The sequence below is a fragment of the Ornithodoros turicata genome, chromosome 9 (assembly GCF_037126465.1).
Source record: "Ornithodoros turicata isolate Travis chromosome 9, ASM3712646v1, whole genome shotgun sequence".
Classification (NCBI taxonomy): Eukaryota; Metazoa; Arthropoda; class Arachnida; order Ixodida; family Argasidae; genus Ornithodoros; species Ornithodoros turicata.
In genome coordinates this window covers 10,074,690-10,088,852 of record NC_088209.1, presented here as the reverse complement: position 1 = coordinate 10,088,852, position 14,163 = coordinate 10,074,690, and the positions used below count along the sequence as shown (strand labels likewise).

The window sequence follows — 14,163 nt, the reverse complement described above, 5'->3', positions numbered from 1 at the left end:
TGGTAAGAGTGAGAGGTACCAAAGGTAGAGAAGATTATAAAAAGAAGAGTTCGAAATGGAAAGCTCCATTATTTAGTCAGATTCAGTGGAAGTGCGGGCAAGAAGCAGATAGCAGAAAATTACCTCAGTTAAAAAAAATGAACTGTGCAACATGGTCTGATGTTGAAACTCAGCCTCGCGATTCATGGTTCAGAGACCTCGAAACAGAGCACTCAGAAAAAGGAGAAGATGAATGCGGCAAATGGAATAAGAGGTCCCACATATTTCAACGACATCTGCCATGTAATCGAAAACATATCTCTTGGAAGCAGCTATCAAGTTGTGGGTTAACAACTGTCAAGAGGACAACATTTGTGGAAGCTTTTCAGATTGTGGCGAACACTGTGCTGTTTCGAGCTCTACCGAATAATCCTCCAAATCAAGTCATCTGGGAAACTGTATTCCAACTACAAAGGAAATATATTCCACGGTTCATACAGAGATTCGTTTTTAACAAGTTCATCCTTCGTTTTACTAACGGAAAAATGACAGCAAATGCTCCTATCAAATAAGTGATGTTGTTAAGGAAGACGACAGGATCGCAGGGACACGGGAGCTCGTGAGCTTCCGCCCTCGATTTTCTCTTCCGCCATTACTGTCATCAAATGGTTTGCCACCGATCCTTACGGACGTCTCCTGCTTCCTTATACACTGGTGCCGAAACCCGGGACCCGCTGGGTCAGCTTACGACTAGGAAGCATTGAGGAGGCTATAAGGACACACCGACTCTCATCGCTGGTAAGGAAATGGAGGATCTTGATCGCATAAGGAAATTTCGAAGTCAGGCCAGGTCGTCGATAACCCGAACGGTGAACGATCTGAAGACGCTTTTGACTACGACCCCTCTTCCCAGAGAGCAACTGAAGCAAACCTCGACGGTTCTGGAAACGAAGTGGGCTACCTTGAAAGAAAAGGACCGAGAGGTTCAGGGTCTCATACCGGAGGAATTGATAGAGAGCGAGTGTAATTCCTGCGATCAATACCTCGAGTCAGCCTCTGCAATCAAGTTTCAAGTGTGTTCCGCACTAGACTGCACGACCGCATCCCGATCTTTGGCTTCCGCAAGTGACGGCGTTAATGCTACGGGTCCTCGACGATCCTCCTCAGGAGATCGGAGTCACTCTTCCGGAGTCACTCTACCGAAGCTGCGGATCGACACCTTTAGCGGCGACCTATCTAAATGGCAGGGGTTCTGGGACCAGTTCCGTGCGAGTATTCATGAAAACGAACGTCTCACTGATGTCAACAAGCTGAAGTACCTGGTTTCTCTCGTTTCTGGGCCAGCAGCCCGTGCCATTGAAGGTCCCTCAATTAGCGATGAGAACTACACGACTGCCGTGGACATACTTCAGAAGCGATTCGGGAAGGACGACCTTCTTGTGACCGAAAACATGGGGCGCCTTTTCGAGCTCAGGACTGTTCGATCCAGCACCGACGTAAAGGGGTTGCGTGAGCTCCACGAGACTGTTACAGTGCGCATCAGGAACCCGGAGAGCCTAAATGTTACGACAGCACAATACGCAATTCCGCTTCGGCAGGTCATCTTGAAGAAGATTCCTAGAGACCTCGAAATGGACTTCTACCGAACCAAGGACAAAGGCAAGGACACCAACGGCGACTCTTTATCATCCCTACTAGATTTCCTGGAGAATGAGATTGAATGTCGGGAACGAGCCCGAAGGGAGGCAGATGACGTTCCCAAGCGCAGGGAGCCGACCCCAGCCTCTGCATCTTCGCTGACAGCAACCGCGTCGTCTGTCTCAGATCCAGCACCTGCAATGGCTGCCCCAAGTACTCCTACGTGTGTGCTTTGCAAGTCCGGACAGCACCGATTGGAGGGATGCACTGCTGGTTTGAGCCCTGAGGAAGTACGACTGATCCTGCGCCGGGAGGGCAGGTGTTTCCTTTGCGGACGACGGTCGCACATATCGAAGGATTGCAGGGTAAGGCGGGTCTTGAAGTGTGATCGCTGCCATAGACGTCATCTTACTCAGCTATGCCCCGGAGTCAACTCATCCAGCACTGAGCAGTCCCCGCAGTCGTCTCAGTCTACAGCACAAGAGCCGTCGACGGTGCATGCGTCTACGGGAACTGTTGTGACGTCTCTTTCTTCATCCTCTGCCGTTTTGCCAGGCGCGGCGGTCCTTCTGCAAACAGCCAAGGTGTGGATTGAAGGAACTGATGGCCGGAGAAGTCTCGCACGCATACTTCTGGATGGCGGCAGCCAACGCAGTTTTATTCGACAGGATACGTCGACGAAGCTCGGATGTACACTGCTTCGATCCGAAGATTTGCATGTTGGGGCCCTTGGAAACACTGCGTCAAGTTGCACGAAGTATCGATGCGTGCGGGTTGTCTTGCGCAGCCAATTTTCGGCATCGTGTATGGCAATCGAGGCGGTTGAATACCCCGACATCTGCTCCGATGGATTACCTGTTCTCGATTCGCACTCAGCGCAACACGTCAAGAATATGGGTCTACAGCTTGCTGACGAGCCCTCATCTCCCACCGATATTTCATTATTGATTGGGGCGGACTTTTATTGGGGAGTTGTGACTGGAGCAACCACCCGTTTATCAAATTACCTGGTGGCTGTTGAAACTCTGTTTGGGTGGACGATTCAAGGCTCAGGCAGAAATGCCAGCGGTGGTCACTGTCACATCCCGTCGGTTCATGTTCTCCATGCTGAGGTGCACAAGGAAGATACCAACGTCATCGACCAGCAACTCTCCGCCTTTTGGGAGTTAGAGCATTTGGGCATAATTGATCGCCACCAGTCCGACTCCGACGGTGACACTGTCCTACGCAAGTTCCGGTCCACAGCGCAGTTGTTAAACGGTCGTTACACCGTGCGCTTGCCTTGGAAGTCGGAAGCGCCTGAAGCATTGGGTGACAACAAGAAGCTGGCGGTCCAGAGGCTGGATAGTACCATCAAACGATTACGGAGAGACCAAACGTTGCTGGAAGAATACGATTCCACCATACGTCAGTATTTGCGTCTTCAACACGCTGAACGGGTCCTACAACCGGAGTTGGTGGCCGGGCCTCTCTATTATATGCCGCACCACGCAGTCATCCGAAGGGACCGCGAGACAACAAAGGTTCGAATTGTGTTTGATGCCTCGTCGAAGGCTCACGGTTCTCTCTCTCTCAACGAAGCTCTTCACGTCGGCCCTAACCTTAACCCTGACGTTCTGCAATTGCTGTTGCGGTTTCGATCTTATCATGTGGCTCTCACAGCGGATATAGAGAAGGCGTTTTTACAGATCGTGCTGGACAGTGCTGACCGAGATTGTTTGCGTTTTCTGTGGTATGCCACGACGCCACGGGCAGGCGAACCGTTGCCTCCAGTAGAAATTTGGCGCATGACACGAGTGCCTTTTGGAGCCAAGTCCAGTCCCTTTCTTCTCGCTGCCACTATACGTCACCACCTGAGAGCAGCAGAAGAGACATACCCACGCACGGCGTCCTTACTTTCTGATTGGGCAAAGGCTCACCGCGCTTCCGTGTCGCGAACCCGAAGCAGGAACAACATCTACAGCGCAACAGTTGAGACGACGGTGGATGTATCGGGAAGAATTGACTCACCAATGCTGGAGGAAGTGGGTTAAAACGTACATCCTCCTCCTGAGATCGGCCAACGTCTGCAAGCCCGTACCATCACACAGCGTCGCCGTCGGGGACCTAGTACTCACTGCTGCAGAGTCAAGGCCGCGAACATCGTGGCCTCTAGGACGTGTGAGTCACGTAACACAGAGCCCAGATGGAAGGGTTAGATCCTATAGGATCAACTTGCCAGGAGGGAAAACCGTAAGCCGGCCAGTACAACTTCTCTACAAATTGGAAGCTGATTGACTTGTACTTCCGCGCCGGGGAGTGTTAAGGAAGACGACAGGATCGCAGGGACACGGGAGCTCGTGAGCTTCCGCCCTCGATTTTCTCTTCCGCCATTACTGTCATCAAATGGTTTGCCACCGATCCTTACGGACGTCTCCTTCTTCCTTATACAGATGTGTTTGACTGTTCGACTCGTTTCGATGGCATGCAACTTGCTACAAAGAGTCTGTGTTTTATTGACGCCGCCCTGAAGCATGGATTCCATTCAGCTGCCGAGTATATAACTTTATTTACTCTGGTCCTTTTGAAAAACAGACTTGTTTGTAAATAAGGAAAAAAGTATCACCAATAAGAAATAAATTCATCCCCAATGCTAAGTCTTTTGCACTTCATCATAAAAGAGCGAAATAGATAGGGTGTGTTTTCTATTTTGCCTTCTGTGTCACATATTCTTTCTCTTCATAGCAACTTTCGAGTTAACGAAGTCGTCATCTTCGCTTTGGCAGGATAAATGCAGCAGAGAAGTTGGGCAAGTGGAATACGTTTATGCCCATTCGTGTCTGCATAATTCATCCCTGTTAGTATTACGTCTTTGGCAAAAGAGTGGCTTCCGAACACGCTATGGAGTTACCCCCACACGCAATGGAACACAACGCCTACGGATGTGCCTGACACTGGTGAATATCGGTCATAGCTTTTACGATCAGGAATGTATAGAAGCATGTTGCTTGTGTGAGGAAAGGGAGCTAAAATTCACCGCTGGCCATAACATGTATACACACTTGGTCAAAAACATTGTCGACATCATTCTGAATATGAGATTACTCTGTCGAAGAAGGCAGTTATATTGTCGTTGAAGTATCTCAATAAAAAGATTTCATTGGAGAATCACTAGTTTATTTATTTGGTTTTAAGTGAATAGAAATATGTACATAATAAGTCACGTTGAAGAGATTACTGTTTTGTTTGAACTTGTTTCTTTTTTCTCTGTATCCCAGACAACCATCAACGTCCCGAGGTCATCCAAGTTTCGTCCTAACGTCCAGATCCATGATGGATATCCAGTGGATATTCCTTTATATATCCAAAATATCCATAAATTTCCTACATCGGGTGACGTTGAAAATGAACGTCCACATGATGTTCTTGGAACGTTGGTGGTTGTCTGGTATGTGTCTATCGTGCGCTATCAATTCGTGGTCGCCTCTTCGAGTGCTTCTCCGAACGATATAGCACGAAGACATAAGCATGAAGTGATCACGTGGAACGAAAGGGAGTCTGCAAACGCTGTAACACGATGTGTATGCACGAAAGTGGTCACGCGGAACGAAGTGAGATTAGGCTAGCGATGAGTGTGCGGAAAAGTGATTAAACAGTGCCTATGACATCTACAACGCACGCTGTCGTCACACGGAAGTTGTCAATAAAAGTGTGGGGAAAGAAAACCTTCACATAAAAATGGCTGAAACATTGAACAGTGCTCCAGCACAGCTTTGACTCCAGAGGGAGGTAATCATGTGGCCTTTCTTGGCCTGCCCTGTCATCCCCTAGTATTCTTTCCATTGCTGCTGCGACAGAGCCCTCTCTGGTGTGTGTGTGTGTGTGTGTGTGTGTGTGATGCTTTGTCTCTTCCCCTCATAGCATCTGAGTTCGTTGTAACAGTCACGGAATGCAGTAAAACCATCCATGATTGTGTCTGTCACTTCCATATACCATCTGTACACACTGTAGAAACTTCAGCAGCTCGTAGGCATGCACAATCACGTGTAGAGCGAATTCGCTCCTCACCGGACAGTAGCGAGTCAGCCTTCTAGAAAATGGCCTCTCTCGTGCAACGGGAAAGTCATCCTTCAAATTCATCAGTCAATACGTTTGTGTGATTGCGTCCTTTCTTCAGAGAAACTCTACAAACAGACCAGCGATCTGTTGGACATTCTGTTCGCTATGTGCTTCCCAGTAAACCAGAAGTATCCCAGGGACATCCCAGAAAAGTTGTGCACGTCACATATGTCCAAGAGGTCTACCAGACGTTACACGAATGTCCACAATGTGACGCTGAAGATCGTCGGGCACTGTATCTCCCAGGAACATCTGCAGGATGTAAACAGAACTGCTCCAGCGCCTGATTTTTTGCGCAAGCACAGCGAGAATCATTTTGATTTTACACCCTTATTTGCAGAGTAATCACATCATGGAAGATAGTTTGAAATAGAAACAATATTTGTGAGGAAGGGACGCCATAAGTATCAGCAGTTATACTCCGGCGTTGTTGGCAGACGACCGAATTATTCCAAAAACATCTTCACCGTCACAAGCGCAGTTCACCCCACTCTAGACTAAATGACCGTACTCCAACAACTGCCATCTCAGTATATGTTCCATCTCTTACACCAAATCAGTATTGCCCTTTCAGCATAGTGCGCGTCTAGTGTAAAGGAGCCTACCTCCATAGGTAGCTCTCCTGCTTGATGACAATACACCAGTATTGCCCTACTCGATGATCACATATGTGTATGTGCATGCGAGTGAAAGCTGTGTCCCCCACTCTCAATGGGATACGCAGGTCACGTAGTGTTGAAGATAAGTGTTTTACAAAGCGGTCGCATGCCGTTCTCCCAAATAAAATATGTAGACTATTTATGGAAAACTTCCAAACACAATCTGATCCAAAAATAAAAAAAGAACAATAATATTGTGTGTAATGGCTCAGTATACAAGCTAATTTGATATGAAACGGTAAACGTCCCATTCACGTCAAGATATCCATCAGAGACATTTGCGGGACGTCCCACTGACTGCAAAATGACGAAGAAAGTCTGTTCCCGGGGACGTCCCACGGACGTAAACGGGTTATTCACGAACATTTCTGGGATATCAAAATTTCAGTTCTTCCGCGGTATATCCTTGGGGACATATTTGGCATTGCCTCATCGTCGCCCTTACACGGTATGTGAATTTACTTAATCTAAACGCCGCTTCGGTTCGTCGATGTGCTGCGTTAAGCTGACTGTGTCACGTAACATCAATAGAAGAAATATTGGTCCATACATCTAGACATGCGTGTAATTGCCTTGCAATATGTTTTCAACTGTTCTCAGTAGAGGTTCAACAGTTTTTTTTTTTAAACTAGATTAGCACTATGCTTTGCTCACTCTTTAAAATGACAATATGCTTTAAACATACCTGTGATCTATTTCATGTCTGTCACGAAAAAAAAAACGATTGAATTTGTTCGTTTTTATGTTCTTTCTTTTTTAGTGTTTCGTTAGCAGTGGAGGGTAGGGTTAAAAATGCTTTCTCTCGCAGGAAACTTTGCTTGGTTCGTCATGCTGACATTATTGAGGAGGCTAGTCTCTGATATAACATCAACGATATCTTTGATATTGCTAATTGCAAATGAGATACTATTCACCTCAGCCTGAGCAACCTCCACTATCCATCCAATTGCACTGCGTGAGCGAGTTCAATTAAAAATTTCATCTTTGTGTCACTAAGAAATACATCACTCGAGCTGTTTGACATTAAACTGACGTAGAAGTGGTTCGTCATGTTTTTTGTTCTCTTTTCTCAGAAATGAAATCATCGTGAGGACCCTCTTTAGCAAGAGCGAAGACTGCTGGAAATTTAAAATTCGCCATAGCGCCATCTGTTGAGGCAGAAGTCGAAGGAAATTCGTCATCTGTTTATACGTCACAACAGGCGGAAAATTTAAAATGTGGCGTAAGCAGCGCCATCTGTTGATCATGACATGAAAATTTACGGGCGGAACATTTTAAATTCTGGTGGAAGTAACGCCATCTGTTGAACAGCTATTACGCCGAGTCAAAGCTGCGGCGGTAATTTCAAATTTGGTGGAAGTGATGCGATATCTTGAGGACGTTATCAAACAAACTATAACAACTCTGTGGCGCCATCTGTCGTAAAAGAATGAAATGGCGTGTCACCCACAAATCTATCCTGATTACCGACCCATACAAACAGGTTGAGCCTATGTTGGAACGCTGTTGGGCTGTCGACATTCGCCGGGGCGTTTGTGTGAACACGCGGCTTGCCTCTCGCGCGGGGTATTTTTTGCGAGTGTTGCCCCCTGGCAGGACTCCTGTCAGTAAAATGCACGGAGTCTCTGCCACCTACGTATGTAATTCAAAATATGAAAGGATGCGAAGCGGTAATCTGTTTCATTGTCTCTTGAATACTGGTCTTCATTTGGTTCACCTTCTTGCTAGACAGTTGCTGTGGAGCGTTAGCTTCATTCGTGAGGAAGAAAGTCTCTTCTTGAGACGTTCTATTAGTAAGTTCTTAAAGGATGAGCTGCCCTCTGCAGATAGATCTGCCTGGGATTATTACAAGGGAGTAGTTGACGCAGTACACTTTCTGTGCAGGCGTTTTCCCCTCGATTTTATCTTGCAGTTATCACGTCGAACCCTGTACTGTGCTATAACTCATTCTGTCTTCCCGCTTCCGTTATACAGGACATTTTTTTACGCAGGACTGGGAGATGATGTGATTGTACGCGTGAAGCGTATGCCTGTAGAACCTAAGGTGTTTTTTTTTTCTTTCGTCTGCGTACAGGCACACTACGCGTACGCGTATGGTTGAGAGAGCGAGGCTTCTTTGTTGCGTTTGACAACTTGAATTGTAGTTTAGGCCCAGAGGAGGGGAGCATTAAAGATGCTTTTCTTTCCGGTCGAGACGCCGTGCTCTTCTGGGACGTTTTCCAAGGACCTTTAAAAAAGAATGTCTACTTATGTCCGCGTAGTATCCGTTTCCTACCTCTGAGACCTGACAGTGAGCTATTGTGGGACGTTCTTGTATTGCTGTGTCTGTTCGCTTTGTGGGTTGCCTGGCGCATTTATGATCATAACGACCCTCCTGTTGGGTCTTGGTAGTTCTTGAGGAGGAAGGCTACATCATTCTGTAAGTTCAACCTTTCAAGCACGGGATATGATGTCGAATCTCCTTGGTATCGCGTTATTGAACTGTCAGTTATTACTCGGACTGACTATTGAATGCGGTCAGTACAGTTGGTGGCAGCAAATGGCAATTGTAATGTAGTTTTATTTCAAATGTAACGTGGGTTGAAAGCCTCTGTGGTATGGCTGTATAATTTGTTCGTCAGGTTCGAGCTCATGCGCACGCTCAAACTTGTGATTTGCCTTCTGCTGAGCGTGTATATTGATGTGTGTCTATAGTTCATCTTAACTGTTTAAGCCTGTAAAGGGTCTTGTATATACTTGCAGATAATTCATCTTCATCAGTGTTATGGACGGCATCAACAATCATTCTTATATTTGTGTTCTGTACTGAACTATGTTTTATGTTTGTGGCTGTGTGGCTCAACTAAAAAAAAAACGCATGGGTTGAGTGAAAAAAAAGTTGAGTCTATAGCTGAGAGGTTTAAAGAAGCATTATAGTGGTATCTATGATGGTCAAAAACTGCTGTCATCCTGTAACGCAATATGTGAAAAGCATTCCCACAAAATCTTTTTGTCAACGCGGCGCAATTAATTTGCAAAATCGCTCCCACGGTGACAGGTCGGAGCGCTCCAACTGCAGACCACACCTACTATAGTGTGACGTTTGTAGTAGGGAGCACAATCATTCGTTTGTAGGAAAAACCGTCTGCTACGAACATTGCGAGCTGGTCCTTGGTGACTTCTATTCATTATATGATTTATGTCACGTTTTCTGAAAAACAAAGCATATATGCACCCCGACAAATTAAGACGGCGATGAAAAGAGCAATATCCGCGGCTTCTGTGCAATCTCAAAAGTCACAGCAGTAGAAAGCAGGCATTGACGGCGCTGTTGTGACGTCTCCTGTTAGCCACTGAACCAATTGTGCGGTGAAAACGGTCAGACAGGTTGCACGCTGTAGGGAAGCACTGGGGTATCGCTGTACACAACACAGTTAGATTCGTGCTGCGCCACTCCTTCTTCCCGTAGTATCTGCGGTCTCAAAAACTCGAGGTCGTGTCGCTGACGGCCTCCAAATCCTCCGTTTTGGACACCACGCAGCCGGAGGACGCCTGGCGACCCCGAAGCTGTAGCAGACACTCCGGCCTGCTCGGTGTTGCTGATCTCGATCACCTGATACCAGGTCCAATGAGGAGCGTCCCTACCACTTACGTCACACAGTGATGCGAGTGGCGGTGGCTCATCACTTGTCTACCGTGAAGGCGAAGGAGGTGTTTCGCGCACTGTTGATTCGGGGGGCTATTGGAGGCGTCCCAATTTCGCTGGGGTTGCACTAATTTTGGGAAAACTGTGTTCGGGCTATTCTTCTTGAATCCAACTTCACTACCGATCGATGCCGAGAACAACGGGAATCATACCTTATCTACAAATTCCAGTCTGCCATAAACGAAGACCCTGGTGTGCCGTCAACAATAAGAAGTCTAGCTCCTTAGATAAGGTACTGCTTATTTTTCTCTTTTCGTATCTTATTCCTTTTTGCATTATGAAGGGAATCTTTCATATCACGAGGAGACACTCAGGTTAGTGCCCCTCTAATTAATCGAGGACGCGTACCGCAGGTAGATAAAACGTCAGGAATATGTCGGGTTTTCTCACATAAGGTTATTGAGTCAGAATGTAACATAGAGAGATGAAACGTGTTAGCCACAACAGTTTCTTAAAATTCCAATTTTTTGCCTACGGTTAAGGAGAAAACACATCTCTGATTATAAAAAGACCACCGGAAGCTTCTGCACGTTAAGAAACAAATTAAATAAATAATGACGTCGCTAACGTGGAACGAACCTGTGGGTGGAAAAAATTACGTGTAATACATGTGCGTGAGGGACGGCCTCCACATTGTGCTCAACAACTTAATAAGCCATGAAGTAACGCTCTACAGGGAAGAAGTGCTCTCAGAATGCACGTGCTTCCGTCTCACACGTCAAACTGTACTTTGACATTTGAGATTATTGTTTCATTACTTCATTTGAACTCTTTATTGAAAAAGTTCCCGTTGAAGGAACAATCCCGTTGGATGATGAGTATCTTCTCATTGTCAATGGGACGTGTAAATTGCACGACGCTGCAAATTAAACTGGGCAAGTAATACACCTAGAAGAAAAATGAATCCCACATTCCTGGAGGGGTGGCTCCTCTTCTTTGCGTGCCTGTGGCTCCGTAAGTCAAATTGCTATTTTTCATCTTCGTGCGGAATGATCACGTGGCCATTTAGTTTAAGCCGGCCACGTCGTGAGGGATATCCGTTGCCTACCAGACTATACCGGTTGTTTCACGAAAATCCCCCGGGTGAATAATTCGCGAACAGATGGCGGCATCGAATAATTTTTATTTTATTTTTTGTAAAGATCCTTGGGACATCGGCCATCAACTGAGTAGTGAGCGGCTCATTTGCATACGCGCACTAGTTAAATAAATATCCAAACTTTTAAATTTTACTTCGCACGCTTACGGGATTTCTATTTTACGCATCGGAAGCTTCAGCGAAAAATATTACAAGCAAGAAAAACCGCGCCAGCACTTAGTGATTTTTCTGAGTAGTTAACAGGTTTCGGTTTACATATTCCTTGCGCGGAGCTGTGCACCAATGCGCTCTTTGGATCAGCTATCCGGCTGTCAATTCAGTGTTCATCCGGTTGGCTGACACACGGGGTGACGGAAGATTAGGAACAGAATGCCAGAGACGCTTTGGTATTCTTTCTCAAAGCGACTGGTAAGCGCTGGCGGTTCTGTCGTTCCCTGGGCATGATGTCGTGCTCTTATCGTGATATGAGATCATGATATCATGAGATGACGAATGCGCCGCGAGCGCTGTGAACTAGTGGGAAGCGTGGGGTACACCCTCAAAAAGCTAACTACACCACATAGCACGCTCATAGCCAACCATCATCCGGAACGACAACATTCTCGAGCGATTTCTTGAAAACGGGAGGCGGAATCTTTTCTTTTTATTCTCCTCATGGATCTCCACATCATTTGTGAAAAAAAAAAAAAGAGAAGAAAAGGTGTACGCCTCCTCTATTTATCAAATCAAGAGAGAGAATGGTGTCATCCGGGACGATGGTTGACTAGGCCTAAGAAAAAACCCGAGAGGTCCCCTGGTAAAAACCCCGGGTACCTCCCAGTCTCAAAGTGACATGACCAGCACGCTAACCAATGAATCATTGTTACCGGAAGTAACAGTGCTGGTGGCAGCAGGGTGTCGAACCGAAACGTTTTTCGTTCCGGTTTTCGTTCCGGTTACATCATAAACGATCCGGTACCGGTTCTGCTCCGGAGCAAAAAAATAACGGTTCATACCGGTTTTTAACCGGTTCCGCTTCTGCTGCGAATATTCATCCCCACAAAAAAAATCAATGTTACAAAATGTAACGTTCCTTCTCGAAGGAACCCAGTAGTCCAGAAAACTGTGTCCTCTTCTTTCTTCCGCGTGACCCCACCCTCTCGTCCTCCTCGTTGGCACCTTACACAAAATGTAGACCCGTTTATTCCGCATACATGGTATTTAATATTAATAAACAGCTGCGAAATTGGTAGCTCTTTGTTCCTGTAGGTTAGTGTCTGTTCAAATGGGCTTTCTCCTTTCTTGAAGCACATGCTACAAACGGACTTGATTATCGTGATGTCATACATAACGTACTTTCTTGCTGGATTGGAGCGATCGCGTCCCATCCGAATGGCTGTTGCTACTGTCTAGCCAGCAAGCACCACCGCACGAGTACGACGCAAATCGAGGAACACCTTCACTCACAAACGCGCTCGACGGCTCCGTTTTATTTTCTTCGTGTCCTGTCCACAAAAGGGTTGCCACTTCGCACTTGCCCTCGCGTATACGTAAATGTATTCAACTTAGCTGCTCTCAAACAAGGGACGCGTTGCGCGACATTACCGATAAACAAGCCGTTATGCAGCCCTCTTGGGTTGCTGTTTAGTTGGGGAGAGTTTGCGGGGATCAAATTAAAACGAACACTACGGCACATTGCTAGAGAGTCACATGTACCTCTAAGTCTGTGTATGTGCGCGAACGATAAACCATTACAAAGGGAGCCTAAGGGTATACCGACATACATTCCACAGTAACCGTAACCCTCGTATAGTATCCATGACATGACTTCAGAGCACACGACGTCTGTTTCATTCGCCTATCCGTAGTCCAAACCGGCGAAGTTTTTTCTTGGACCGAAAGACGTTAAATATATTTTTCGGTTTCCCTCCTGAGCGAAAAAGACGTATACGGTTTCGATTCCGTTCCGGTTCGCACCAAAATAGCGTTTTTTTTTTCGGTTTTCGGTTCCGGTTTTTGGTTCGCTCCGACACCCTGGGTGGCAGTACAGGTATGATGAACTAGGAAGACTGATAACGAGAGGATAGAGGGGTAGCAAGCGAGCTGGTGGTATAGATCCATAACTTAAAAACCCGAGACTAGGGGACAAAAAACGACAAACACAGACAAGGTTTCAAACACAGCTGAAAGTTTACTTAACAGCACAAACATATAAGGGTTCAAGTGGGTGAGAATGAAGGGTGAGGAGAACGTACGAACGTCCCCAAAACCAACGGGAAGGTCAGGGAAGGCTTGCTGACACAGTTCCCAGCAGAGATAATGGACAGCGTTTCCTTCATAAGCCTTTTGTTGAGGTCACTTTCCCTGGACATTACAAAGCTATCATGCCATCTGGGCGCACAGCCTCTACAGAGTTGTAGGTGTTCTACCAATTCCGAAGAACAATCGTTATTTTTTACTTTGAGGGCATGCTCCCGCAAGCGATCATTTAGGCAGCGTTTACTTTGGCCGATATAACAAAAAACACATTCCAGAGGTATCTGATATACAATATTAGGACGACAGTTCACATACACAGTTCTGTGGGTTTTACACGAAGTTTCAACTTTTTCAAAAGGTGTCAACAAATCTAAACGAAAATCATTTCTAAATACAAGGTGCACATCAAATTTCTTCGCAACAAAAAGCAGGTTATGAGAAATTTTATGAAGATACGGAATTACGACACGATGACCAGTAACATTATTTTCTTTTAGGGAAACGGAAAAAAGCTTGTTTCCAAGTGTCATTAGACCATGAAAAATCATACAATGGGAGTAGCCCGCGTCCCTCAACCGAGACAGTTGGTGGCGCAGAGAAGAATGTAACTGGTGAACACAAGACTTTTTCACAGCATTTGACAGTAACCCGGCGATGACTCCAAACTTGACAGTTTTTGAGTGGCAACTACCAAGCGTAACAGAATAGCCAGCGCCCCCACAGGGACTACAATGTCGGGGTAACTACTAGCGCCCACACGTCTCCCC

At 46.3% G+C, this 14,163-nt stretch overlaps 1 protein-coding gene across 1 annotated transcript; it reads left to right on the top strand.

Annotated features, from left to right (window-relative positions):
• The first annotated feature begins 785 nt into the window (after positions 1 to 785).
• Positions 786 to 3,650, top strand: LOC135369384 (uncharacterized). Its single transcript, XM_064602976.1, has one exon. The coding sequence runs from the start codon at positions 786 to 788 to the stop codon at positions 3,648 to 3,650; it is 2,865 nt and encodes a 954-aa protein (XP_064459046.1).
• The last annotated feature ends 10,513 nt before the right edge of the window (positions 3,651 to 14,163 follow it).